We start from the raw sequence: 27,346 nt of genomic DNA on the forward strand, positions 1-27,346 counted from the left end.
ACTTTTGCACCACTTGGGTGAGTTGCCTGGAGATCCAGGGTTAAGTGGAAGCAAGTGAGACTAAACTAGGGTTTTGGGGAGACGTCACCCCGCCTTTCACAACTCATCAAGACCTTGTCACAAGTTTCTCAACTTCCTAGGGGTGTGTTCTGAAAGTCCATTTGCAAAATAAAATTTTTTTTTTCTAAGCAACAGGAAGTAACGCAGAGATACATGCTGTTCCTTGCTCTGAAAGGTTTCTCAGCCTCCCCAGATTCCAAGATTCCTGCCTTCCAGAAGTTAGGAAGTGGACACGGTCAGTAAGAAATAAATAATTTCATTGTAAGATAGGAAAAAAGACCTGGCAACCTGGTAGCAAGAGGTGTTAGAAGTTAGATGTTCATATTATGGGCTGATCCTTTTTGGTCTTCATCTCTGTTGTCTCTGGATATTATTACCAAACTGTCTATTGTTTTTCTTCAATCCCCAAAATGAGTGACACTATTCTGGGTAGTCTTTTGTGTGCCTGCTAAACTAAATTTTCTTTCTACTTCTCTGTCCAAACAGAGCTCCATATCTTCAGGATCAAACTTGCTCTTCTCACAGTCTGCACCATCTTAATAAATAACAGGAAACAAGTTCAAATCCAAAAATCATGGTGTGGCCTTCTCACTCTCTTCGTAGCACATAGGATTCTATTATAAAAATATCCAGTATTTTAGGACTTTATATCTTATCTGCAATCACAGTTATGCTCGCCTAGAGCACCTTCCAGTTTATTAATGTCTTCTCCTAACTGATCTCTTCCTGCTTCTCTGCCCTGACTCCTATTCATAGTAGTAGCTTCAGTTCCCTTTATGAAATGAATATTGAATAGTTTTACCTCTTCTCAAGAGTTCCATTGTTTTCTCATTTCATACAGTAAAAAAAGAAAAGAAAAAGACCCTCGAAGATTGGGATATCTTGACCCTTTTCTTGGCTTCATCTGATTTATTGCTTTTCTGCCCCTTAGGTCTACTGTTCGATTATTTTCTTGTTTCTCAATTGATCCATTACAAACCTTGGCACTTTCTTTTCCTTTTGCCAGAGACTTTTTCCTGCTGTTGTTCCAATGGTTGATTTTCTGAACATTCTACTAGTCAAGTAGCACTTTTTAAATTTATATACTTGAATGTCATATTTTAATTATGCATTTATTGAGGTAAAATTTGCTTATAGAGGTATAAATATTTATATGCTTAGGGATACAATGATTCCAATTTACCACAAAGCTAATGACCTTCACCTTCCCTTTCTACTGATGCAGGAATGTGAATTCGGATCCTTGTTCATCCACAGTTCATCTCAGAAAGAACCCAGGAATTTGCAGAAATGTTTAAAAGATAGCATGGATATTGCTAAAGTAAAAAGCTGCTTGCTACTACCCACAAGTATTATCAGTATTGTTGTTAAATTCAACTCTTTTTAATTGGTCATTGTCTATTCCCTTCTTTTATTAGTTTATATACTAGCTATGAGTGAAATATTCACTTCATTTTCTTTATTTCCCTTAACATTAATGATATTGTGTCCCCATCATGACCACCAATGACTCCAGAACACTGCTAGGTTTAGTATTTAAAACAAACATAAATATGACAAAATATCATTGAAAATCCTTTTTATTTGTTCTGTCTGATGTGATTTTACTTACAATTAAGATTATTTACTTATCATAATTCTTCCTCTGTTAGAATATATGTTCCATGAATATAGTTAAGTTTTTTTTTTTTTCTGGACTGGAGCGAAAGCACAGCTGTAGGGCCTTTGCCTTGCACATGGCTGACCCACTATTGACCTGGGTTCAATCCCTAGTGTTTATTATGGTCCCTGAGCCAGGAGCCATTTCTGAGCACATAGCCAGGAGTAACCCTTGAGCGTCACCAGGTGTGGCCCCAAAACAAACAAACAAAAATGTTTTGTTTTCCTTTTCCTCGTGGAACCATCAAGGAGCTATTTTTATATTTATAATAGGAGATTCTCAATAAATATTGATAAATAACTGCTACTTTGTTGCCTTATAAATACAATATTTTTATATATTGACATATTGTAAATCAAGTGTTAAATCAATGTTTGAAAATGATGTGTTGTGCTTGATTGATTGATTTGTGGGTATAAGGACAGTGCTTAGGGCTTATTCCTACCTTTGCACTCAAGTATCATTTCTGGCAAGGCTTGTGAGACCATATGCGATGCCCCAATAAAACTCAGGTAGGCTTTGTGCAAGGTAGGCACCCCACCCACTACATTATCATTCTAGGCCTGTTCTATTTAATTTATAACACATATATACCAATACATATACCAATTTGAGAAGAAACCTCTATATATTTAAATGGGCCAGAAAGTCCCACTAACTATCGTTCATAATGATGTTGAGTTTTTAAGTAGATTGTAAATAAAAATTAATGATATTCAGCAAATTTTCATCAAGGAAATAAGCAAGTGAGCAATATTTTAAAAATTATATAAATATATTAAACATACATTGCTTGATAAAATAAGAGTCACCAACTAAAAGGAATATAGTTAGGGGCTGGAGTTGATAGCACAGCAGGCTAGGCATTTGCCTTGCATGTGGCCAACCCAGGTTCAATCTCTGGCATTCCATAAGGTTCCCTGAGCCTGCCAGGAGTAATTACTTAGTACAGATCCAAAGGTAACTCCTGAACACATCCCACTAAGACAAATTGTTCAAAGTATATTTGATATGTACCACCCTCACTGGTATAAGATGATATCTCATTGTTGTTAGGTACCCAGGAATCATCTTAATAAAGAGGTGAGAGGCCTATACCACAAAAAACTTAAAGAACACCCACCTAAGGAAATGGAAAAACATTCCCTGTTTATGGATTAAAAGAATCATTGTTATCAAAATTACTATCTTACCTAAATTGCTATATAGTTTTAATGCATTCCCTATCTGTCACAGACTGATTGGTTTTTCACATAAAGAAATCTTTGGGGTCCCTTGAAAGATGTGTACTGGGATCGGCAACCGCCTCACAGAGATCAAGGAGTCAAATTGGGTTCAAGCTCTGTTCTGTTTATTCAAAGCACAAGGTGGACTACTTATACTTAATTTTTTGACAGATCATAAAACTAATTTACACACACACACACACACACACACACACACACACACGTGCACACACAGCTGTTTTAATCATTGATATTTTTTATTGCCTTGTATTTAACTCATCAAAACATCATTTTTTTAAAAAAAGAAAGATTAATTTTCTTCTGAAGATATCAACTAATTGAACTGGGAGTGTTTTTTATGGAAAAATAGGTTGCCAGCATTTCATCATTGGAGCAAAGTATGATGTTTAAGTTTCTAAATATCATTGTTAAAGTTACTATAAAATTTTAATATGAGTTTTTCTTATTTTTCAATTTTAGGAATTGAAGATGACCAAACCTATAACACCATCAACTTATGTGCGTTCCCTAAATGTTGGATTAATGCGGAAACTGGCAGATTTTCTTGATCCTCAAGAAGGATGGAAGAAGTTAGCAGTAGCTATCAAAAAGCCATCTGGTGATGAACGGTACAATCAGTTTCACATAAGGTAAATGTAGCATGGAAGGAGGAATAAAGGAGGGGGATAAAAGAGAGAGGGAGAGAGTAAAGAAAGAGAAGGAGAGAGAAATGTTGTGACATAAGAGGGGGGAGTGAAAGAGAAACAGAGAGAGGGAGAGAGAGAGGGAGAGAGAGGGAGAGAGAAAGGGAGAGAGAGAGGGGGAGAGAGAGGGGGAGAGAGAGAGGGAGAGAGAGGGAGAGAGGGGGGAGAGAGGGGGGGAGAGAGAGGGAGAGAGAGAGAGAGAGAGAGAGAGAGAGAGAGAGAGAGAGAGAGAGAGAGAGAGAGAGAGAGAGAGAGAGAGAGAGATTGTGTGTCTGGCTGATGCTGCTTATGCTGCAAGTTATTAGGCCAGGCCAGGCCCAACTGAGGAGGGATCCTGAGATCCCAGACCCTGGTTCTCAGGCTTCCCACTCCACCCCACCCCTGGTATTTTCCTGATCCCTCTATCAACTGCTAGGCTTTTCCCTTTAAACATTTATAGGGGTCATATCCATAATGGGGAGGGCGTTGTCACCCCTTAAAGATGCATTAACAGTAACTCCCTTAGATACATTAACAGGTAACAATATATTTTTCTTTTTGAAATTCTACATTACAGTGTGCAAGTGGAAAAGTTTAGATGTTGCAGTTTTGAAAGTAAAGCCTCTCTTTGGTGGAAGTTGTATTAACAAACAAACTTTTTCTTTAAAATATGGGATTGGGGAGATAGTGACATTGCAGAGGACATTTGCCTTCCACATGGCCTACCTGAGTTCAATACCTGGGATCCTGTATGTTCCCCCAACCATCACCAGGAAAATTCCTGCATGCAAAGCCAGGAGTAACCCCTAAGCATTACCAGGTGTGGCCTGAAATCCAAAATAAATGATGACATTTGCTTTATTTTTTATTTACTTATTTATTTATTTTTTTGAACCATACCTGAGTGCTCAAGGACTACTTCCCCTGGCTCTGCATTCAGGAATCACTCCTCAGGGGACCATATAATGCCAGGGATCAAACCCAGGTCAGCCGCATGCAAGGCAAAGGCTATACCCACTGTACAATTATTCCAGCCCCTATTCTATTTTTAGATAACTAATGTTATTTATTTTGCTTTTTTAACTTTAAAATTGAAATAGCTTAATATTACATGAATATCTAATAAAAATTTGGAGCCAAAACCACTTAAGTATGTGAACATTTAATGTACATTTACATTATTTGGGGGAATTCTTTACACTAACATTTTTAAGTTGTTTGTAAACTGTACATATATGAACAGAATTATTTGTTTTCAGTGTGGATTTTTTCCCAGATAATTTTCATCTTCTCTAACCACATCTGCTTGATCTAGTACAAAATATAAGTACACATTTTATTTACTTATTACAGTCTAAATTCATATAAAATATATATATTTAAAAATAAGGGTACCGGGGGTTCTGGAGCGATAGCACAATGGCAGGGCGTTTGCCTTGCATGCAGCCAACACTGGACAGACCTGAGTTCTTCAGTTCGTGGCATCCCCTATGGTCCCCCAAGCCTGCCAGGAGCAATTTCTGAGCCCAGTGTCAGGAGTAACTCCTGAGCACCATGAGGTATGGCTCCCAAACCAAAAATAAAGAAACAAATATAAATAAGGGGTCTGTGGAAATAGTAACAGCAGGTAGATAGGGCACTTGACTTGCATGTAGCTGACCTAGTTCAATCCCCATACCTCATCTTATCTCCCCAAGTCCTCCAAATTATCTGGAAAGTACAGTGCTGAAAGTAAGACTTAAGCACTGGCAGTGTATGTGGGGGGGGGAGGGAGAGAGAGAGAGAGAGAGAGAGAGAGAGAGAGAGAGAGAGAGAGAGAGAGAGAGAGAGGAGAAAAATAAACAAGAGGAAATAAGTCATTTAATAAAGAACCTAAAACCTTGGTTCCTGTATTACCCCTTCCTTCTCTTTTATGATGAGCAACTAAAATTACTTGAAAAAAATTCTTAAGCTTAAATCTTAAAAGCCAACTATAAGGTAGTTTGCTACTATTACTACTTAAAATAACTGGAGATGGTAATGGAAGGTGTCAATATGGGCAGATCTTTGACCCCTGATTACAGAACTGAAAATGTCAAGAAAGAAAAGGGGTTCAGAGAGTTAGAGTGGGAGAAAAGGCAGACTGGTACTTACACAGGGACCTTGACCACCTTATTATATAGAGAGGAAGTAAAAACATCAAAACCATAAGAGCTAATACTGTTGTAAACATGTGCCCTATTAATATCACACATTTACAACAAACCCTTAGCCAATAAACTCATTGGGAAAACTGAAAGCTTTCTTTTTGAGATCTGTTGCAAGGTAGCATGGCCATTTTGGTCACTACTGTATAGCCTTGGAATCCCTTACTGTAGCAATTGTGTAAGAAGAATAAATCGGGCCAGAGTGGTAGCACAGCAGGAGGGCATTTGCCTTGCACACTGCTGACCCAGGATGAACCTGGGTTTGATTCCCTGCATCCCATATAATTCCTGAGCCTGCCAGGAGTGATTTCTGAGCCCAGAGTCAGGGTAACCCCTGAGCGCCACCAGATGTGGCCCCAAAACAAAATAAAAAAAATGGAAAACATGTTTTGTGTTCATAGATTGGAAGAATTAATACTTTCAAAACATCCATCCTAGCTAAAGATTTAGACAGATTCAAAGTAACTCCCATCAAATTTTTGATGACACTTCTTGAGGATCTAGAAAATCAGTGGTAAAATTTGTCATAAACTGTCCTATATTCCCAATCATTCTGAGAGAAAGATAGGCAATAACACATTTCTTTACTTTAAATTATGAAGCTATTGGGGCCAGAGAGATAGCATGGAGGTAAGGCGTTTGCCTTTCATGCAGGAGGTCATCGGTTCGAATCCCGGCGCCCCATATGGTCCCCTGTGCCTGCCAGGAGCAATTTCTGAGCCTGGAGCCAGGAATAACCCCTGAGCACTGCCAGGTGTGATCCAAAAACCAAAAAAAAAAAAAAAAAAATTATGAAGCTATCATAGTAAAAATGATGTGGTAATAAAATAAGATAGACTATCAAATAAATGAAGAAGCTAAGATAAATCCTAAGATATATGGACAGTTATACTTTGACAGAGGGACTGGAGCAAGGAAAGCCTCTTAATCTACAATATTTAGCAAACTGAATAATCATATGCAAAAATGTAAAATTGGATCCATATCTCATACCATGCACAAACGTTAATTAAAAATGAATTAAAACATCAAGATTAGACCAGAATCCATAAAGTAAATCGAAAAAAATATAGGCAAAACTCACCAAAATTTATACTTCAAAGACATTTCCTGTTTTTTAATTCTATTGGCAAAGATAACAGACATAAATATAAGCAAGTGGAATTGCATCTGATTGAAAAGGCTCCACATGTCGAAGGAAATGAACTAAAATAAAAAGAAATCTTATGGAATGGAGAAAGAAAACTATTGATAGGAATTTAGATTGATCATAGTTTGGTTATTGCAAATAATTTAATTTGATCACAGGAAAATGTTTGTACAATTAGTATTTTTGTATTTATATAGAAATTCTTAGGAGAGGAACCAGAGGGTTACTACTGCAGGGAGGGCAATTACCTTGCATGGGACTAATCTAAATTCCATCATCAGCATCTCTTATTGTCACACAAGCATAGCCAGAAGTGATTCCTGAGTGCAAAGCCAGGGTAATCCCTGAGCATCACAAGCTGTGACTCAAAATCATAACAACACAAAAACAAGTTCTTGGAAGTTTGATAGTTGTTTTTTTTTTTTTCGTTTTGTTTTGTTTTGTTTTGTCTGCACCCAGCTGTGCTCAGTTCTTATTCCTGACAGATTCAATTCAATGAACTATATATGGACACAACCTAGGCCAACTGCATGCAAAGTAACTGTGTATCTAAGGCCAACTTTGTTGTTGCTTTTTTAACATAACTTTCAGAACTAATTTTGTAAGTATTGGAAATGTATTTTTCTTTAATTTAATTAAAGTATAGTTTAAATCAAAGGCATAACTCTCAAATTTCATTGCTTAGTCAAATTATTTACTCAGTTTAGCTTATTAAAAATTATTTGATGGGAGAGATGGCACAGTGGTAGGGCATTTGCCGTGCAAACAGCCAATCCAAGGTGGTTCGAATCCCACATCTCATATAGCTCCATGTGCCTGCCAAGAGCTATTTCTTTTTGTTTTGTTTTGTTTTACTTCGTTATTTTTCGTTATTTGGATCACACCAAACAGCGCTCAGGGGTTACTCCTGGCTAAGCACTCAGAAATTGCCCCTGGCAAGCTTGGAGGACCTTATGGGATGCAAGGAATCAAACCATCTGGGGTTGGCTGTATGCAAGGCAAACGCCCTACCACTGTGCTGTTGCTCTGGCCCTCTGGGAGAAATTTCTGAGCTCAGAGCCAAGAGTAATCCCTGAGGGTTGTTGGGTGAGACCCAGAAATAAACAAACAAAAATAAATAAATAAATAAAAAGTATTTGACTAGCAGAGTTACATGTCATTAAAAATGTCATAAAGTTTAATAGGCTGAGAACACTTTGTTTCAACATATATATAAACACATAATATATATGTGATATGTATATCACATCTAAAATGTGAATTTCACAGCTGAGATGTGAATCTCAGCAAAGATTTTTATTGCAGATTAATTCTCAATACCTGACTTCTTCAATAGTAAATATTATAATTATCAGAGTATCTTTGAGAATTACGTTTATGCATGTATATCCTATAGTTCCCTAAACAAATACTAATAGTAATTACATATATAAAATTATCATCACCAATATTTTTTTTAGTCTTTTTCTTTATTTTAGTTCTTATCATTTTTCTTGCTGCCCTTCAATGGAGGTGATGGGGGCAAGAAGTCCTGTTTTCCAATTAATACCATTTACGTGCTATATTTGTTTATCCCTTGTTTTACAGGAGATTTGAAGCATTACTTCTGGCTGGGAAAAGTCCTACTTCGGAATTACTGTTTGACTGGGGCACCACAAATTGCACAGTTGGTGATCTTGTTGATCTTTTGGTCCAAAATGAATTTTTTGCTCCCGCAAGTCTTTTGCTACCAGGTAAACTGTATGACTGTGAGACCTGAGGTGTCACATTTAGGAACATTTCTTCTTTCTCATATTCGCTTCTCAAGTAGATGAACCTCACATTTGAGACTTTTTGTTGGTTTTGTTTGGTTTGGGGCCACACCCAGAAGCACTCAGGAGTTTCTCCTAACTCTACAGTTAGAAATCATTCTTGGTAGGTTTCAGGGAACCATATGGAATGCTGGGATCAACTCCAGGTTGGCCACTGTAAGGAAACACCCTACCTTTGTACTATCCCTCTGGCGCCAGCTTTTCTATTTTGTCAAATCATTCTAACTCTTTAGTAAGTACCGCAGACATAGGACACTATGAATTTAAGGTGGAGGTTATGGAGTCTCCAAGAGGATGCCATTAAAGTAAATTAGTTTGTGCCAACAGAAAGTTGAATATGTAATACAATGATTTTATATAACAGTACATACAAATAACTGTATGATACTCATTAATGTCACATCATCTATATATATATCACATAATATATACAGATATTAAATCAGACAAAACGTAGTGTCTAATTACTTTACCCCTTTTGCACGTATTTATTTATACGTTGATTCTCATTGGTGTACATAAAAGATATGGGCTCTTGTAAAAATATTGTATTTCATATATTCCGGAATTTGATTCTTCAATAAGTACTCCAACGTATCTGATTATTGGTGGTTCATGGACCACTTTTTGAAAATAGCACCTTGTTATCTACCTATCTTTGTCAAAACTTAGAAATTTCTGTGAGGTAACCTCTTGCATGTACTACATAAACTTGAAATCAATGTGTGGAAATATTTTTCTTATTGGGGTAATGTATTACTTCATTTGGCAGATGCTGTTCCAAAAACCAATAGTACATTGTATTCTAAAGAAGTTACAATAGATCAGCACACAAAGATGTTTCTCTGTGACAAAAATAAAACAACTATGACACCTGTGCAGAATCTTGACCAAAAGCATATGCCACCTCATACCTTGAGTCTAGAAAATGAAAGATTAGAAATGAATGATACATGTAAGTAACATTTACAGTTCTTCCCATTAGTGATTTTGTTGTTAAAACCATCACTTTAAAATTAATCTTTTTTTTTTGTTTGTACACACTGGCAGTAACTCTTTTCTGCTTTATTACCTACCAATTTATGGATCAAGGTAATTGTATTAAAGTGCTATCAGTGAGTTGAGATATAAAATGTATAAATAATCACAGTTATTTACATAACTTGAAAGACTCATTTTATAAAGAAAATAAATGATGGGGCCGGAGAGATAGCATGGAGGTGAAGTGTTTGCATTGCATGCAGAAGGTCAGTGGTTCAAATCCTGGCATCCCATATGGTTCCCTGAGCCTGCCAGGAGCGATTTCTGAGCATAGTCAGGAGTAACCCCTGAGCACTGCCGGGTGTGACCCAAAAATCAAAAAAAAAAAAAAGAAAAGAAAAGAAAAGAAAAGAAAAGAAAAGAAAAGAACAGAAAAGAAAAGAAAAGAAAAGAAAAGAAAAGAAGAAAAGAAAAGAAAAGAAAAGAAAAGAAAAGAAAAGAAAAGAAAAGAAAAGAAATGACGTTTTAGGTTCATATGTACCTAAAAAAATTCTCCCAATAAATCATAAAATTTGTCTTTCAAAAATAGTTTTATTCTCTCCCATCATGCCTATTATGTGAACTGCTAAAATAATGGAATTTCTTTTTTACTCAAGAACTTTTTCCCTTTATTGGTATAGGTTTTTATAGTTTTTCATTTTATGAATTGAAGAGTGTCACAAATAACTTTGATGAAAGACCCATTTCCCTTGGTGGTAACAAAATGGGAGAGGGAGGATTTGGAGTTGTCTACAAAGGCCACGTGAACAACAGAACCATAGCAGTGAAGAAGCTTAGTGCAGTAAGTTATATATTCAAGAATGAAAATTATTAAATAAAGACTAATTTTTAATTTCCATGAAATGTATTGTTTTACAGGATCTTCTTTTAAATAAATATCATATTAAGCATGTAGTTTTCAGCATTTAAAAATATGTCAAGGGCTAGATTAGGCATTTACCTTACACATGACTGACCTGGATTTGATCTACTCCTACCATCCCATATGATCCTCTGAGCCCACCAGGAGTGATTTCTGAGCACAAAATCAGAAGTCCTTAGCACCACTGGGTATAGCTTAAAGTCCTGTCTTCCTTCACCCAAAACAGTTTAAATCTATGGACTATATTCCCATAAAAATGAAGTCAGGCACATATGTGTATAATAACACATTGAATTTTTGAAGATTCTATATTAAAAATAAAAATTATATTAAAAATTAAGAAATCCTGTTCAACCCAGTGTTTCATGCATAATCAATTGGTAGGAAAAGAAACTTCCTCATCATCAAGAAGAGGAGAAAATAGTCATGAAATTTATTCTAATTATTATAGTTATTGATACTTGAGTATATATAGTATGTCAGATATTGCAGTGCCTTCTTTAATTCTTGCAAATGTTACAATTTTACCCACTCTCCTTTGTTTTTATTGATATTTAAAAGCATGAAATAACTTCCCAGGGCCATATAGTCAGTAAATATTACCTCTTAGTTTCAAATGCAAATCTATACAATTGAAAATAATAGAGTAGGTTATAAAAATAAAACTTTTGTTTGTGTTACTTTGGACAACTTTTCTTATTTAAAAAGGAAGTTATGCAGACAAGCCAGGTTCAGTCCCCAACACCATATCCAGTCCCCTAAGTACCTTAGGCATGATCTTGACTATGTAGCCAAGAGTAAGTCCTGTCACTTCTGGGTGTGACCAAAAAACCAAAACATACAAATATAAAATGACGTGTAGAAAAAAAGATTAAATGAAATACTGGAATTTTTATGTTTTCTGTTGCAGATTTATTTTCCCATAATATTTATGCAACAAGAATCATACGATTTAATTTTGTTTACACAGCTATTCAATGATGTTATATGGTATAGAAAGTTTTTTTCCACTAACCAGCCTTGGGACTTTAAACTAGTATTTCTAGTTCTGTTATATAAATTAAGGAAAAATGACTTATAATTGAATGAATCAGTTAGCCTATCTCTTGCATTTCCTGCTAGTCTTGGAGCCCTGAAATTATTATTTGTATTTTTTTCAGATGGTTGACATAAGTACTGAGGAATTAAAAGATCAATTTTATCAAGAAATAAAAGTAATGGCAAGGTAAGGTAATTGGAAAGAATAGAGCAGAGAATATGAAACCTGTTTTTTGCATGTGGAGAATGCTATGTACTAGTCATACTTAATAAAATGAAGAGTTTAGATTAGAGCAATTAAGAGAGTTTTTACCCTATAATTTTATGGTAAAATATATTCATGATCCCCCCTTTAGCAGCATTTTTTGGTTTTTGGGTCACACCTAGCAACACTCAGGGGTTACTCCTGGCTCTACGCTCAGTAATCACTCCTGGCCGGCTCAGAGACCATATGGGATGCCTGGATTTGAACCACCATCCTTCTGCATGCAAGGCAAATGCCCTACCTCTATGCTATCTCTCTGTCCCATTAAACAGCATTTTTATAAATCATAGCAAAGTTATGGAATTTCAACTATCTCCATTATCATGCTTTAATAGCACGAGAGACCCTTAGATATGCATGAATATCCATTAAATAAAAGAAGTGTCAGTTGCAAAAAGTACTTAGAATTTTCCATCATGCTAGGAAAAGAAAATTCCTCATCGTCAAGAAGAGGAGAAAATAATCATGAAATTTATTCTAATTATTATAGTTATTGAAACTTGAGTATATACAGTATGTCAGATATTGCAGTGTTTTCTTTAATTCTTGCAACTGTTACAGTTTTACCCTCCCTCCTTTGTTTTTATTGAGATTTAAAAACCTGAAATAACACACCCAGGGCTATATATAGTCAGTAAATATTACCCCTTGGTTTCAAATGCAAATCTGTACAATGAGAATGATAGAGTGGAGTTAATTCATTCTTAGTAAAAATAATACACAATTTTTTTTAAAAATTCAGAAACCTCAGGATTTGTTTTTTCCATCCCAACATCCATTTTCCAGTCCTAAAAGTAAAAAGTTTAAAATAGATAATCTGGAAAATACAGAAAATATTTCTAAATAGTAAAAATCATCTCCAATAAATCATTTAAAGTTAATCATTGCTATCATTTTTTAAGACATTTATTTGCAATTAAAAAGTAATCTTTGGGGCCGGAGAGGTGGCACTAGAGGTAAGGTGTCTGTCTTGCAAGCGCTAGCCAAGGAAAGACCATGATCCCCCAGCATCCCATATGGTCCCCTCAAGCCAAGGGCAATTTCTGAGCACTTAGCCAGGAGTAACCCCTGAGCATCAAACAGGTGTAGCCCAAAAAAACAACAACAAAATAAAAAGTAATTTTTAAATATTTTACATTATAATATATTTTATTATATGTGGGAATTGTATTAGATTTTATCCCATAAATTTTGTTGTTAACTTTCCATACAATAATATTTCTTATTTTTCACAGGTGTCAACATGAAAACTTAGCAGAACTACTTGGTTTCTCGAGTGATGGAGATGACCTCTGCTTAGTATATGTTTATATGCCTAATGGTTCATTACTAGACAGACTGTCTTGCCTGGTATGATGTTCCATTTTTAGATTATTTTGCTTCCTTTTTCTGTGTTGGAACACTTTATGACAGAATCACTTAAATTGCGTTAATCCTAATGGGGCTTTTTTGCTTTAGGAAATGTATAGTTTATAGGAGATTTCTACTCAGACTTTAGTTGATCATCTAAGGTTTATCATTGATGCTCATATAGCCCTTTATTATCAAATAAGATAACTCAGATTTTATTTTATTTTATTTAGAAATTAATTTTCATAACTGAAAACTAATCTGAATTTTTGTTTGTTTTGGGCCACAACTGATGATGTTCCAGGGGTTACTCCTGGCTATGTACTCAGGAATCACTCATAGCTTGGGGGACCATCTGGGGTATCAGGGATCAAACCCAGCTTCGTCCTGGGTCAGGCGCTTGCAAGGCAAACACCCTACCACTGTAGTATCACTCCTGCCCCTAGTCTGAATTCTTAATAATTAATATAACTTTCAGAAGTTGCTAAGACAAATATTCTGTTGTTTATTTTTTATTTTTATTTTTGTTTTCTCTGTTTTAAACTGCTTTTTATCTTTATAAGGATGATACACCACCACTTTCTTGGCACAGGAGATGCAAGATTGCTCAAGGTTCAGCTAATGGTATCAATTATTTACATGAAAATCACCATATTCATAGAGATATTAAAAGGTAAAGATTTGTTAAAGTATTTCTAAAATTGTTTAATAAAATTTGTTTTTACTTTTCATACTCATTAATATTAAGTGTATCTTAACTAGAACATTCTGAAACTTTTCTCACTACAGCATACTGTATATAATAGCCTTTGTTCTAAATTCAGTGAATTGTTTCCAGTGCTCATCCTACTTTACCATTTTTTAAAATATATAATTTATTCTGACATTCTCACTGCTTTTTCCTCATCAAAATGGTTTTTAGTTTTGGATCCTATTTCTTTTATGAATTACCTTTATTGTGCATAGATACTTTTCAATTTTCTTTCTTCTTACTCATCAATTTAGTTAGCAAGTTTTAGTTAATAGTGCAGATGCTATCGTTAGCAAAACACATTATTTTAGTGTAGGGTATAGATAGAGTATAGAGTTTAGGATATAGGGTATAGAGTTTTCTGAGGAAGTGATATTTGGGCATATTTAGAAACTGAGTAGAAAACTGGAGCACTGAATAGGACATTTGCCATACATAACGGCCAACTTGGATTCGATCCCAAGCATGTCATATAGTTCTACAGTCTCCACAAGAAGGGATTTCTGAGCATAGATCCAAGAGTAAGCCCAGAATACTACTAGATGTTGCCCCAAATTAAAAAACATGCAACAGCTGATTAGTAAATAAGTAGGCTACAATTTGCAAGACTTTGATGGGGAGTGGTAGAGCCATACCAGTGTGTTCAGGGCTTACATCTGGCTGATTCTGCAGTAAGTAATGATCCAGATAGTGTTCAGGGGACCACATATGGTGTTAAGGATAGAACCTTGGTAATTAACTCATGTACTATGTCCCTGGTCCCTGTAGGTATAATTTGAAGAAAGTTATAATGATAAGAAAAGCATCCTTATCTAAAGGAATTGCATCTGCAAGCCAATGTGAGAAATGGCATAGAAGCATGATTAATTTCAGGGAGAGATATGTAATGCAATATAAATAATGTTCAGAAATTGAAGGGATGATTAGAATAAAATGAAAGATGTAGGCACAGAGGTAAGCTCTATAAATCCTAACAAATTAAGGATTTTCGTTTTATCTGATATAATCAGATACCATCAAAAATCCTAAGTAAAAAATGTGGCAAATTTTAAGAAGAAAATTTTGACTAGAGCATCAAGAATAGTTTGTAAGAAGTAGAAGTCCATGACAGAAAATGGTAGCAGTTTATAAGAAGAAAAATGAGGGGACTTGGAGAATTAAATAACAGGATATCTTACTATAGATAGGTTAGAGAGAGAGAGAAGGAGAGAGAGAGAGAGAGCGAGAGAGAGAGAGAGAGACAGAGACAGAGACAGAGAGACAGAGACAGAGAGAGACAGAGAGAGAGAAATGTCAGGAATGCCTCCGCTCTCAGATTTATGGCTTATAGAATTCTTTTTGAAAACGATTATAACATGTTTACTTATATAGAAGTCACTTTCATAAAGACCAGCAGGGGCAGTGAAACTTAAAACAATGGAAAATTAGAGTTTTCTTTTGCATATTTTGCACTTGAGGTTCTTTGGATATCTTAAACAGAGACACAAATTTAGAGCAGAAAGAAATCCAAATTCATTACTTGTAGACAGGTAACAATTGAAGAAAGCAGTCACGTAATTGCATTCACTTAAAGAAAAACAGAGATTAAGGTCCAACATTAAATCCTGAGTAATTTTAAGACATCAAGGTTTATTAGAAGGAAATGATCTTCAAATAAGATGAAAGCAAGGAGAATTTATTCAACTTAAAATAAGAAAACAATTTTTTTTCCCAAGGAGTAGCCAAGAAAGTAACCAACCATTGCTTTTTAGGAATCTAGATGAATATTACCAACCATTTTGTTGTGAATATCATTGGGGACTGGAAACCTAAAGTCCATTTAAAAACAAAGAAGTTATGTTTTAGTTGAAAAGAAAGTTGGAACTGAAAGCTGAAAAACTGAGGTGTGAATTATAGACAAATATTTTTTTCCTTTTTTTTTTTTTTGGGGGGTCACACCTGACAGCGCGCAGGGGTTACTCCTGGCTCTATGCTCAGAAATCGCTCCTGGCAGGCTCGGGGGACCATATGGAATGCCAGGATTTGAACCACCAACCTACTGCATGCAAGGCAAACACCTTACCTCCATGCTATCTCTCCGGCCCCATAGACAAATATTTTTAAGCATTTAGCTGATGATTGTAATAAATAGAAACATCATTCAGGAAGCTTTGTAAGGTGGAAAGGTCTATACATGCAATATGTCTTTGGCAAGAAGGAGATGTTATAATAGAATAGTGAAATGAGATAACTTATAGGGTAATGCAGTACATCATCTGACACATCAAAACATGTGATTCTCAAATTTATGTCATCAGTCCCAAATCCTGCATTTTCCATATCTCCATACAAAAAAATCCAAAAATCAAAATTCTAACCTCAATATTCCGTAATATCCCCCAAGCCAACATATCAGAATGAAACTTAATTCTACCAACTTTATTTCCTAAAGACATTTTCATATCCCAATATGATATTAATCACAGAATACTGTTAAGTTTGCTCATAATTTTTATCTTCTGTTTCCATAGTACTCTGCCTTTACTTTTTTTTTTTTAATGATTGTCAATTTGCATTAACCTTTCTAGGCAACTATCATCAATTCTATACTAGTTCTTATTTGTTGATAACTGTAGTCAGATTCTAATATTGAAAGTTCAGTTTGGTTATACTAATTTTTTCCTATTGTAAAATTTTGTTTGGTATTCTGTTGCAAAAATAATGGATAAAATTTAAGTTTTATTTATGTTTTAGTGGTCCTACTAGTTTCTTGAAATTGAATCCATTATCATTTTGTACATGTTGTTTCTGTGCCTAAAATTTCTTCATGTAAGCCACCAACTTCAATAGTCCTTCAAAACTAAATTTAGTTTTTCTCTTTGGAATGTTTCCAACTCTTTCTGGTATATGATTGTCTCTTTTGGTATTTTGTACTGATATCATCATTATGTAATATTTGTATTCTTTTAAAAATAACTCACATATTTTTGTTGACAGATGAGGTTTAAAGATTCTCCTCAAGAGACACTAGATAGTACAGTGGGTAGGGTGCTTGCTTTGTATACAACTAACCTGGGTTCGATCCCCACCACCCTTAATGGTCCCCTGAGCCCCAAATGTGGCCAAAGGAATATTTAAAAAACAATTATTCCCCCAACTTTAGTCCAAACCTCAAGTACTAAATGTATATAAGGAACTAATAATCTTTTAATCATATATTTCCTTCATCAAAAGAATTTAGAAGAAAAATCATATATAAAGAATTGAAATTCTGTCATCCAGAATTTTGTTTTTAAATGAATGAGGAAATAGTATGAAAGTAAAGTGGTACTTTAGGAAACATTGAGGGAAGTTAGCCTATAATAAATTATATAGTTATAGAAAAAAATTCACTAATGTGGATAATTTTATTGCATTTTTATTCTATAAATTTTTCTCAAGTCAAAAGTGAAAGGTGACAATTCTTATTTCACTTTAATCTGCATTCTATATTTATTCAAATTCCAGGCTTTTATGCGCATATAAACTCTGTATATTAGTATATGCATATGCATATTAGTATATACATATGCATGTCCAATTAGGAATATTTCTAACTTAAAAATTTTTTTCTCAAATTGTAATTTTTCTTTTAGTGCAAACATCTTACTAGATGAAGCCTTTACAGCCAAAATATCTGACTTTGGACTTGCACGGGCTTCTGAGAAGTTCACCCAGACAGTCATGACTAGTAGAATAGTGGGAACGACTGCCTATATGGCACCTGAAGCTCTTAGAGGAGAAATAACACCCAAATCTGACATCTACAGTTTTGGTGTCGTAAGTTTCATTTTTATGGTTATAAACACCAGTCGTTGTAGCTGAAATTGCGACATTGAATATTTTGAATATGCCTATCTTGCTGTATTCTTATGCAAAGTTGTAAACTATTCACTTTAACTATAACACTTCTCAATTTAAAACAGAAATTCATCGAGCTAATACAGCAGGTAAGGTATTTGCCTTGAAAACAGTTGACCCAGGTTTGATCCTTGGCATCTTATAAGGTTCCCCCAAGTCCATCAGATTAATTATACTAATTAACCCATTAATTCCTGAGTGCAGAGCCAGAAGGAAGCACTGCTCCCAAACCAAACTAAAAAAAAAAAAATTTAGCTGGGGCTGGAACAATAATATAGCAGATAAGGTTTTTCCCTTGCATGAAGCGGACCCTGATTCAGTCTCTGGCACTTTATATGGTCCTCTGAGCACCACCAGGATTGATCCCTGATCCTAAAGCCAGTATTGAGCCCTGAATACCGCTGGGTGATCCAAAAATAGTAACAAAGCCTCAATTGATTTTTTAAATGATTGAATGCAGATAAAAATAATTGGTCTCATAATCTAGCTCCGTGCAGGATTCCCTTTTATTTGATGCAGGACATTCCCTACTTTATATGTACAGTACTTAGTACAGTTCACTACTTTAATACAATGCTTCCCAAAGTAATTGTTACCTCTACCTGGGAATACTGGAATGATTCTTTAGTATGGCAGTAGCTTTCTATGCGATTCAGTATTGCTTTTGGTTTACTTCAAAAAGGTAGATCAAAGAGAACAAAAAAAGAGAGACAAAGAGGAGATCTAATGTTTGCTAGAGAGGCAGGAATAGGGGGCGCAGGTAAGGTGTAGGGAGTGCAGCTGTGGGTGGAAAGAGAAATGTAAAAATTGGAGACATTGCTGTTGGAAAGTGTGCACTGGTAAAACGATGGATATTGGGCATTGTATGACTGTAATTCAATGAGTAACAACTTTGTAACTGTGTATCTCATATGATTCAATTTAAAAAATTATTACAAAAAATTAAAAATGTAGTACTGGGGAGGGGATGTAAAAATTTATTACAAAAAAATTTAAAAATTAGATTTTCAAGGGGACACAGTAACTTTTTCTGATAAAGGAGTTCTAGTCTAAAAAATGTTTGGGAACTGATTTAATAGTTATTTCATAATAACTATAAATGATAAATAAATAAACATAAATAAATGATAAAATAAATAAATAAAATAAACATAAATAAAATATATTTATTAAATAAATAATAAAATGCATATTAGTAGTTTATATATAAACTTGAGAAAACAATCTACTAAAGCATATCAATTAGGAATGTCTTACATTTGGATACCTGGGAAAACCCGTCTTCCTTTTAGTTTCTTTATTTGTGTTCAAGGGTTTATATTTTGTCTTTATAGGTTTTACTAGAAATAATAACTGGACTTCCAGCTGTGGATGAACACCGTGAACCTCAGTTATTGGTAATTGAAAAATATTTACCACTCTATTTTTATTTTTATTATGTAAATGTATGTGTGTAAATTTAACATCTAGAAAAATCATTTTCTCTTCAAATTTTATTATTGAACAAACTTAGATAAATGGTGTTGATGTTTATGCTTTTAATGTATGCCGTTTCTATACCTCCATGATGATCAATGTTCCAAAAGCTTTCTATTTCTGTCCTATGTCATGTAAGTATACCCCATCATTTCTCTCCTATCTGCCCTTGGTACTCTCAGAGACCAAGGTTTTGTTTACATTGGGCATTGTTCATTATCTTTTTTTTCCTTGATATGCCACATGTAAGTGAGATCAACCATCTCCCTCTGACTTATTTTACTTAATGTGAAAAGCTCTAGTTGTAACAAAGGCACAATTTTATCTTTTCTTATATCTGAATATTATTCATTGTGCATATATACAACAATTTCTTTAACTTAAAATTTCTTGATCATTTGGGTTATTACAGATTCCTTTGATGAACAATAATAATTCAATATCTATAAGCAGTGCTATCATTATTTCTTTACATGGTATATTACATATATAGCAGTGCAGTTTTGTATGAAAAATATATTCCATTATAAAATATACAGTAAAAGTGCTTACTTCGGTAACACATAAATACTAAAATAGGAATCAGACAAAGATGACTAGCTTGGCCCCTGCACAAGGATGACACATGAGAAAATATTCTGTATAATATAATATCGTATAAACTTAAATTCAAAATTTTAGAGTTGCTATAGTAGTACATAAAAGGTTAACTTTTATTTTTATTTACCCTAAGAATAAAATTATCTGTCTCATTGGTTGTTAGCAGTAAGGAAAAAAACATGGTCTGAAGACCATTAGAGTACAGGTTTAAAAATAGTTTGAGGGGGCCAGGGATATAGCACAGTGGTAGGGCATTTGCCTTGCACACAGCTGACCCAGGACAGACAATGGTTCAAATTCCGGCATCCCATATGGCGTTCCCAGGCTGCCAGGAGCGATTTCTGAGCGTAGATCCAGGAGTAATATCTGAGCACCTCTGGGTGTGACCCAAAACCAAAACAAATAAACAAACAAACAAAAAGTTTTGAGTGTGTATTATATTATAATCCCCCCCCTCGAAATGTATAGAACAAAATATACAGAAAGGCAAAAAACAAAAAAACAAAAAAACACCCAAAAAACAGGGCTATCCGAGAAACTTAGTATTTGAGGTGGCTAGGGTTGACAGGAGAGAGATTTTTTCCAAACTAAACAGAGCTCCTGGGACTGTTCCTAACTCTGTGCCAAGGAGTGACCATTGGCTTAGAGAATCATATGCAGTGCTCATCAATCAACCCAGAGTCACCTGGAAAACTAAGTATTCTACTTATACTTTAATTTACATTTTTTTAAACAAGGATTTCTTGTCAAATGTTATGTCTATTTGGAGTTTTTTGTTTTGGGGGGTACACATGGCAGTATCAGGGTTTACTCCTGGTTCTGCAATCAGAGATCACAACTGGTGGGGCTAGGGATCCATTTGGGATAGCAGGGGCTGAATTCAGGTTTCCTACATGCAGGATCCTGTACAGTCTCTGCAGCCCTTATTTTTATTTTAGACATTTTTTAGACATTTTCCTTCTTCTATATATTATAAAAGCCTCAAAATTGTCACTTGAAATACAGAAAGTATCAGATCCATCATCAAGTTTTGTGCATAATCCTATAACAGTGACAATTATTAAAGTTAAGGGAAGATTATGAACTCACTTATTTTTAAGGTATAAAATCATAAGTCTTTAATGAAAATTAATTTAAAATTAAGAAGTACCCTTTACACCTCCCTATCTTGTTGTATTTATGATAAAAGAACAAAATGGTGTAGTTGGTTACAGGTGCATAGATCAAAATGTCAGTGCCAGAGCTGGAGAAATAATACAAAATGTAGGGCACTTGCCTTGTACGCAGCCTACCTGCTTTCAGTTCCCAACATCACATATAGTCCCTGAGTCCACTAGAAATAATTACTGAGCATAGAGCCAGATGTAACTCCTGGGCATCATCAAGTGTGGTCCAAAAAATACCACAATAACAACCCCAAAAAATGAGAGCACAACCAGGGAATTAGGGAATACAGGAGATCAAAAGTAGCCTCAGCTCTACCTTACACTACCACTATACCTCATTCCTACCCCCAGAGAGTAATATTTGAGAGAACTTTAATATCACTACATGCTGTCATTGCCTAAAACTTCCAAGATTTATCTTTTGGAAGAATACCTGGAGAATTTAAAATCAATGTTAATTTATTTTCCATCTGCATCAGTACTAGTTTTTTTTATCTGTATTAGTTTTATTAAGAAAATTTTAAAAAGGAAGCACATAAATTGTATAGAGGATAAGGTATCTGCATGCAGCTGCCACCAATTCTATCTTGATCATTGAATATTGTCCATAAGTACCACCAACCAGGATACCTGAACTCAAAGCCTGGAGTAATTTCTGAATAATGTCATGTGTGGCCCAAAATCCAGAAGAAAAAAGAGGGGGGGAAAGCAAAGAAAAGAAAAATGAAAAGCAAAAACTACTCTAAACCTGGATGTAAAATGGCAATAACCTGGAGCTGGAGTGGTGGCGCAAGCTGTGAGGCGTCTGCCTTGTGCGTGCTAGCCTAGGATGGACCATGATTAGGTCCCCCGGCATCCCATATGGTCCACCAAGCCAGGAGTAATTTCTGAAGGCATAGGCAGGAGTAACCCCTGAATGTCACTGGGTGTGGCCCAAAATTAAAAAAAAACATAAAATAGCAATAACTTATTCTGTCATTGTTTTGGGAACTATGTTTGTCTCTAGGTGTGTCTCTAGATTGTGTTTCAAAAAGTGGTTGATACTGTTTCCTGGGTCACTGGAATGACCCAAGTAATAGCCTCTAATATATCAGGCTTTCTATTTGTCTGTTTAATTTGTCCTTTGATTAGTGACCATTTCTCCATTGCAGTATTGTTATCATCTTTATGTTTGTCTGTGTGTCTTCTCTTTCTGACTCTTATACAGACATTTATCACTGAGTTGAATCCAGGGTTATCTCAAAATAATAATGTCTGCAAATAACTTTTCTCTATATAAGACACATCACAGCTTCTGGAGATGAGAACATGGAAATTTATTTTGTATATGTACTATTTAAACCACTACACCCTACTAGTCCTACACCACTTTCCTTATTAGTTTTTCATCATGTCCCCGTCTCCTCTTTAATTTACTTTCTCTTGGAAACTTTGAATACGCATATGCAAGGGACAGGGGAGAGTCTGGTTTCCAAAATGAGAATTGCATTATCAGAAGTAGCTCAAGAAAAAGAACACCCTCTGCTGGCAGTCTATTCATTGCTACTAAGAGGAATATAAAAATAATGAATCGGTAACATAAATGCAAAAATTAGAAGGCAAGGGTTCATCCCTAGAACAGCAAGATAAAAGTAACGAAGGCAGCGGTTGATGATATCTAGAAACTATGTCTTCAATTCTCAGTATCATTATTAAAGTAGATTGTAAAGCAAATGTAAGTGCTATTGAAATAGTTTAATTAAGATTCATATACTGATTTCTTTTGCTTTTATTTGAAACTGAGCATTTTTACATTGCCTTTAAAGTTAGATATTAAGGAAGAAATAGAAGATGAAGAAAAAACTATAGAAGATTATATTGATAAGAAAATGAATGACATTGATTCCTCTTCCATTGAAAGTATGTACTTCGTTGCTAGTCAGTGTCTACATGAAAAGAAAAATAAGCGACCGGACATTAAAAAGGTAACTTCTCATTTCTGCTTTAAAAAAAAATGACAGATTTTTTAATCATTTTTTTACTATGGGCATTTAAGATCAACTGATAATGCGATTATTTATGCTTTTTCTTTTTCTTTACAAAAGGTTCAAGAGCTACTGCAAAATATGGCAGCTTAGATCTTGGAAGATCTTCATATGACTATTTAAACCTTTTCATTATCATTTTTTTGTACTCAAGGAATATATGAAGTACAATGATCATTGAAGCTTAGATGGGTACCCAACTTAGAGAACAACAGATGTATTATTTTCTGTCACTGTATTGACATTTAATCTGCCTTCTTAGTGTTACTTTGACTCTTTGAACTCTGTTTAAAAGGCTGAAGACTGACATCAGCACTAAAATTGTTTGTAATGCTTCAGGAAATCGCTAGGAACTTTGAAGCATTGTTTATGTGACTCACTGAAAAGATGAATCCATAGCTGAGAAGTTGTTCCTAGTTCTTATCTGAGAAGTATTTGCTCTCAATGTTTGAGTAACGAATAGGCCATTTTTATTTTTAACCATTTCCTATAGCAGAAATGTAAAGGCCTTTATAACATCCATTTGAAACAGTTTTAAAGTTCATTTGGAATTCTTTTATTAAAAACTTAAAAAAAATTAAATGGGAATTTTATCATTAGGTGGAGAAGCATACCTTGCGGTGCTGAGGAGTTGTTTTCGGGATGATGGAAAGGGAGGAAGTTACCATATGTAGTGTGGGAAATCATAATGAAGTCAGTTGTATACAGGGCAAGTGATCTAAGCCCTGTACTATGTCTCTTGCCTTTTACCAATATTTTGAGGAAAAAAATATAATGATAGGACTTGCAGGCTTTGATTCAAAGTTTTAAATAGCAATTATCTGTGTCAAACTAATGGCCGCATGGTTGAAAAAGAACCATTGACCCTTTTCCCAGAAAAACTAGTTTTCTTCACATATTTTTTATCCATTGGTTGGCTAGTTGGGCTATTAGAATTTGTTAACCTAAGCTTTCTTAAGTCAGTATCATCAAACTTTCCTCTCTGGCTCTTTTTCATTTTGTAGACCCCTCCCTGTTCTATTCGTTGTCCTTGCCATGTTATGTTCCCCCACTTATGAGATTTTCACTTGTGGCCTCCTTGGAATATACGGGTTAAGAAACCTAGTCTTATGATAATGTCCTATGAGTAACAAATAGGAAATGGGAGTTATTAGTCAATGTTTGCTTTGCTTTTGTTATACAATGATACAAGATATTTGCAAAATTTTAAAGTATTCATGTTTGTGCACTTTTTGGTTTTCTAGGGTTATAAATGGCTATAGACTTCAGCTATACATAGCCCTTGTTTTCACTTTAAAAATAAGTATTTTTTTTACATTTTCTCAACTATAATTATGAAAATAAAAATGTATGTTTAATATATGTTATGTCTATAGTGTGATAATTTTATATAAATATACATTCTAAAATTATTATAATAAACACATAACTTACATAATTATATTTTTAGTGTGGTGAGAAAACTTAAGATATATTCTCATAACAAAGTTCAAGTAATTTACAGTAATGGTTATTATGTATGATTATTACTCCAAATTCTACTTGTGTTATAAATGAAAATTGGTACACTTTCACAGCCTTCTCTCAGACTACTTAAAATTTGTATTATTCTGCTACAAAAATTGATACATAGGGGTTTAGATTGATAGAATGTGCCTGTATGCAACCAATTCCAGTTTGATCTTCAGCACCATATATAGAACCCAAGACCCACCAGTAGCGATTCCTGTGTGCATAGCCAAGAGTAAGCCCTAAGAAATACCAGGTATGGGCCAAAGAACAAAAAGAAATTTATGTGGGTACATATATAAATGACTTTTTAAACATTCAAAATTTAAAATAGACAATAACAAGACAATGATGAATCTCTAACATTAGTGGGAATTACTCTGATGAATATAGTAAAATTCCTTCTGAATACTTTTACCTAAAATAATAGTAAATGTATTTAATAAATATATACTGGTTACTGTTTAGGAACTTATTGGACATATAAATAATACAAAGTTCTTCTTAACTAGGAGCTCATTCTCAGAAGAAAATTCTGTTTAATCATGCAGAAATGCCTTCTGCATTTCTGTTTTTGTCTCAGCACTATTATTCGTAGGCAGAATCTGTAAACAATCCAAGGGCCCAAGAACTCTGGAGTGGCTAAAGAAACTGTAGTACATCTACACAATGGAATCGGATGCAGCTATTAGAAAAACTAAAGTCATGAAATGTGCTTATATATGAATAGATATGGGGAGTATAATTCTGAGTGAAATGGGTCAGAAGGAGAGGGATAGACAGAGAATAAACTCATTTGTGGGATATAAGAAAAATGAAAGTACGATAATATTCAGAGACAATAGAAATAAGGTCCAGGGGCCGGGCGGTGGCGCTAGAGGTAAGGTGTCTGCCTGGCCTGCGCTAGCCTTGGACGGACCCAGGTTCGATCCCCCGGTGTCCCATATGGTCCCCCAAGCCAGGAGCGACTTCTGAGCGCATAGCCAGGAGTAACCCCTGAGCGTCACCGGGTGTGGCCCAAAAACCAAAAAAAAAAAAAAAAAAAAAAAAAAGAAATAAGGTCCAGTCCATGGCAGGATGCTTGCAACAAAGAGCTGGAATTGAAATTAGGGTAGAGAAGGGTTTACTAGGACAATGATAGTTGGAACTGATAACTCTGGACAAAAACAAGAGTGCAGAAAGGGGATAAAGTGATATGCATGGTACCCTTTCATTAACAGAAATGCAAACCACAGTGTCAAAAAGGGAGAAAGAGACAGACAGAAACACAGAGAAAGAGAATTGAAAAATCTGCCCAGAGACTTGAAAGTTACACTAATGAAGGGAAGTGTACCTTGTTTGACTGAAACTCAATTATGCACAATTTTGTAACCATGGTGCTTAAATAAAGTAATTTTAAATAAAAAAAAAAGAGAATCCTTTTTTAAATGGAGATGTTAAGATACAGGCATTAAAAAATATCAGGTAAAGAGAAATGTTAGGTAGATACTAAACTACTAAACTATGCATCATAACTTGACTTTCAGCTTTGACAATTAAAAAAATAAAATTAACAAGTAAACAGGAATAGATACCAGTGTCAGTCTCCACAATAACTTGAATGTGCTATAACTTAGAAATAATAACATAAAAATCTTAGGACCATTTTGTGTTAAAATCTACTATCAGAGGTTTTTGAGTCAGTAGTGAGCCAAATATAATAAGACTTCGTTACATAGTTTCTACTACTATCCTGGGAAAAGTAATGTGTTGTTCCGTATTATGTTTGATATTTTCTTCTAGTCATTACTTCTGGGTTGGGATAGTTTAGCCAAGATCTGAAAGGGTACCATGCACTATTATTAATGAAAGGGTACCATTACATGCATAAGGTATTTCTGAGCTGGGATAGCTTGGCCAAGATAGTTCTGATGATTAGATAATACATCTTGCCCAAATGCATGCCTCTTATGTAAATTTTACTTTTCACTTTGATTACTTGCTTGATTTGCCTTTAAAAAAAAAGCTTTTATTGTGGCATCTGTTGTTTTGTTTTGAAGGCACACTCAGGAATACTTAGGGCATACTCCTGGCTCTGCACTCTGGGATCACTCTTGTGAGCTCAAGAGAGCATCTGTGCTGCCAGGGATGAAACTTGGGTCAACAGCAGACAAGACAAACATCCTACTAGCATTCTTTTATGATTAGTTTTAATTATATTCTATTTAATACCTAAGTGTAAGCTTTCAGGAAGTTTAAGTAGAATGAAGTAGCAGTAAGTAATCAGCTCAGACTGGTCTGTCCTTTAGTGCTGAAATTTGAATTATATTATAAGAATTATATGAATGTATCTTATATATATTAAACCCAGCTGTGAAGCTGGGTTGCTGAAGTTCATGCAGAAAGGAAAATCTGTCCTACTCCTTGATCAGATATTTCTAAACCAATTAACAAATGAAGGAGTATCTGGAGTTTTATTGTATTACACATATTAGAAAACCCTTCCACACCTAGATTCTCTTTTGAGCCAAGAAATATCAATATCACTGTTCTTAAATGGTCTGGCCTAGAGATTGACAAAGGAATAACAGAAATGTGTTTCTCAAAAAGAGCAAAGAAAAAGCAGCCAA

At 34.7% G+C, this 27,346-nt stretch overlaps 1 protein-coding gene and 1 non-coding gene across 2 annotated transcripts; both read left to right on the top strand.

Moving 5' to 3' along the window:
- The first annotated feature begins 156 nt into the window (after nucleotides 1-156).
- IRAK4 (interleukin 1 receptor associated kinase 4) lies at nucleotides 157-23,414 on the top strand. The gene is made up of 12 exons (XM_049783895.1): nucleotides 157-295; nucleotides 3,427-3,596; nucleotides 8,553-8,698; nucleotides 9,549-9,731; nucleotides 10,438-10,598; nucleotides 11,840-11,904; nucleotides 13,218-13,332; nucleotides 13,896-14,005; nucleotides 17,698-17,881; nucleotides 19,297-19,359; nucleotides 23,010-23,168; nucleotides 23,289-23,414. The coding sequence occupies exons 2-12, from the start codon at nucleotides 3,436-3,438 to the stop codon at nucleotides 23,319-23,321; spliced, it is 1,380 nt and encodes a 459-aa protein (XP_049639852.1). The 5' UTR covers nucleotides 157-295; nucleotides 3,427-3,435; the 3' UTR covers nucleotides 23,322-23,414.
- On the top strand, nucleotides 19,983-20,091 carry LOC126023749 (U6 spliceosomal RNA). The gene has a single exon (XR_007500819.1). It is a non-coding gene; the product is annotated as a U6 spliceosomal RNA (small nuclear RNA).
- Nucleotides 23,415-27,346: the final 3,932 nt, after the last annotated feature.

Source organism: Suncus etruscus, chromosome 11, assembly GCF_024139225.1.
Source record: "Suncus etruscus isolate mSunEtr1 chromosome 11, mSunEtr1.pri.cur, whole genome shotgun sequence".
NCBI lineage: Eukaryota > Metazoa > Chordata > Mammalia > Eulipotyphla > Soricidae > Suncus > Suncus etruscus.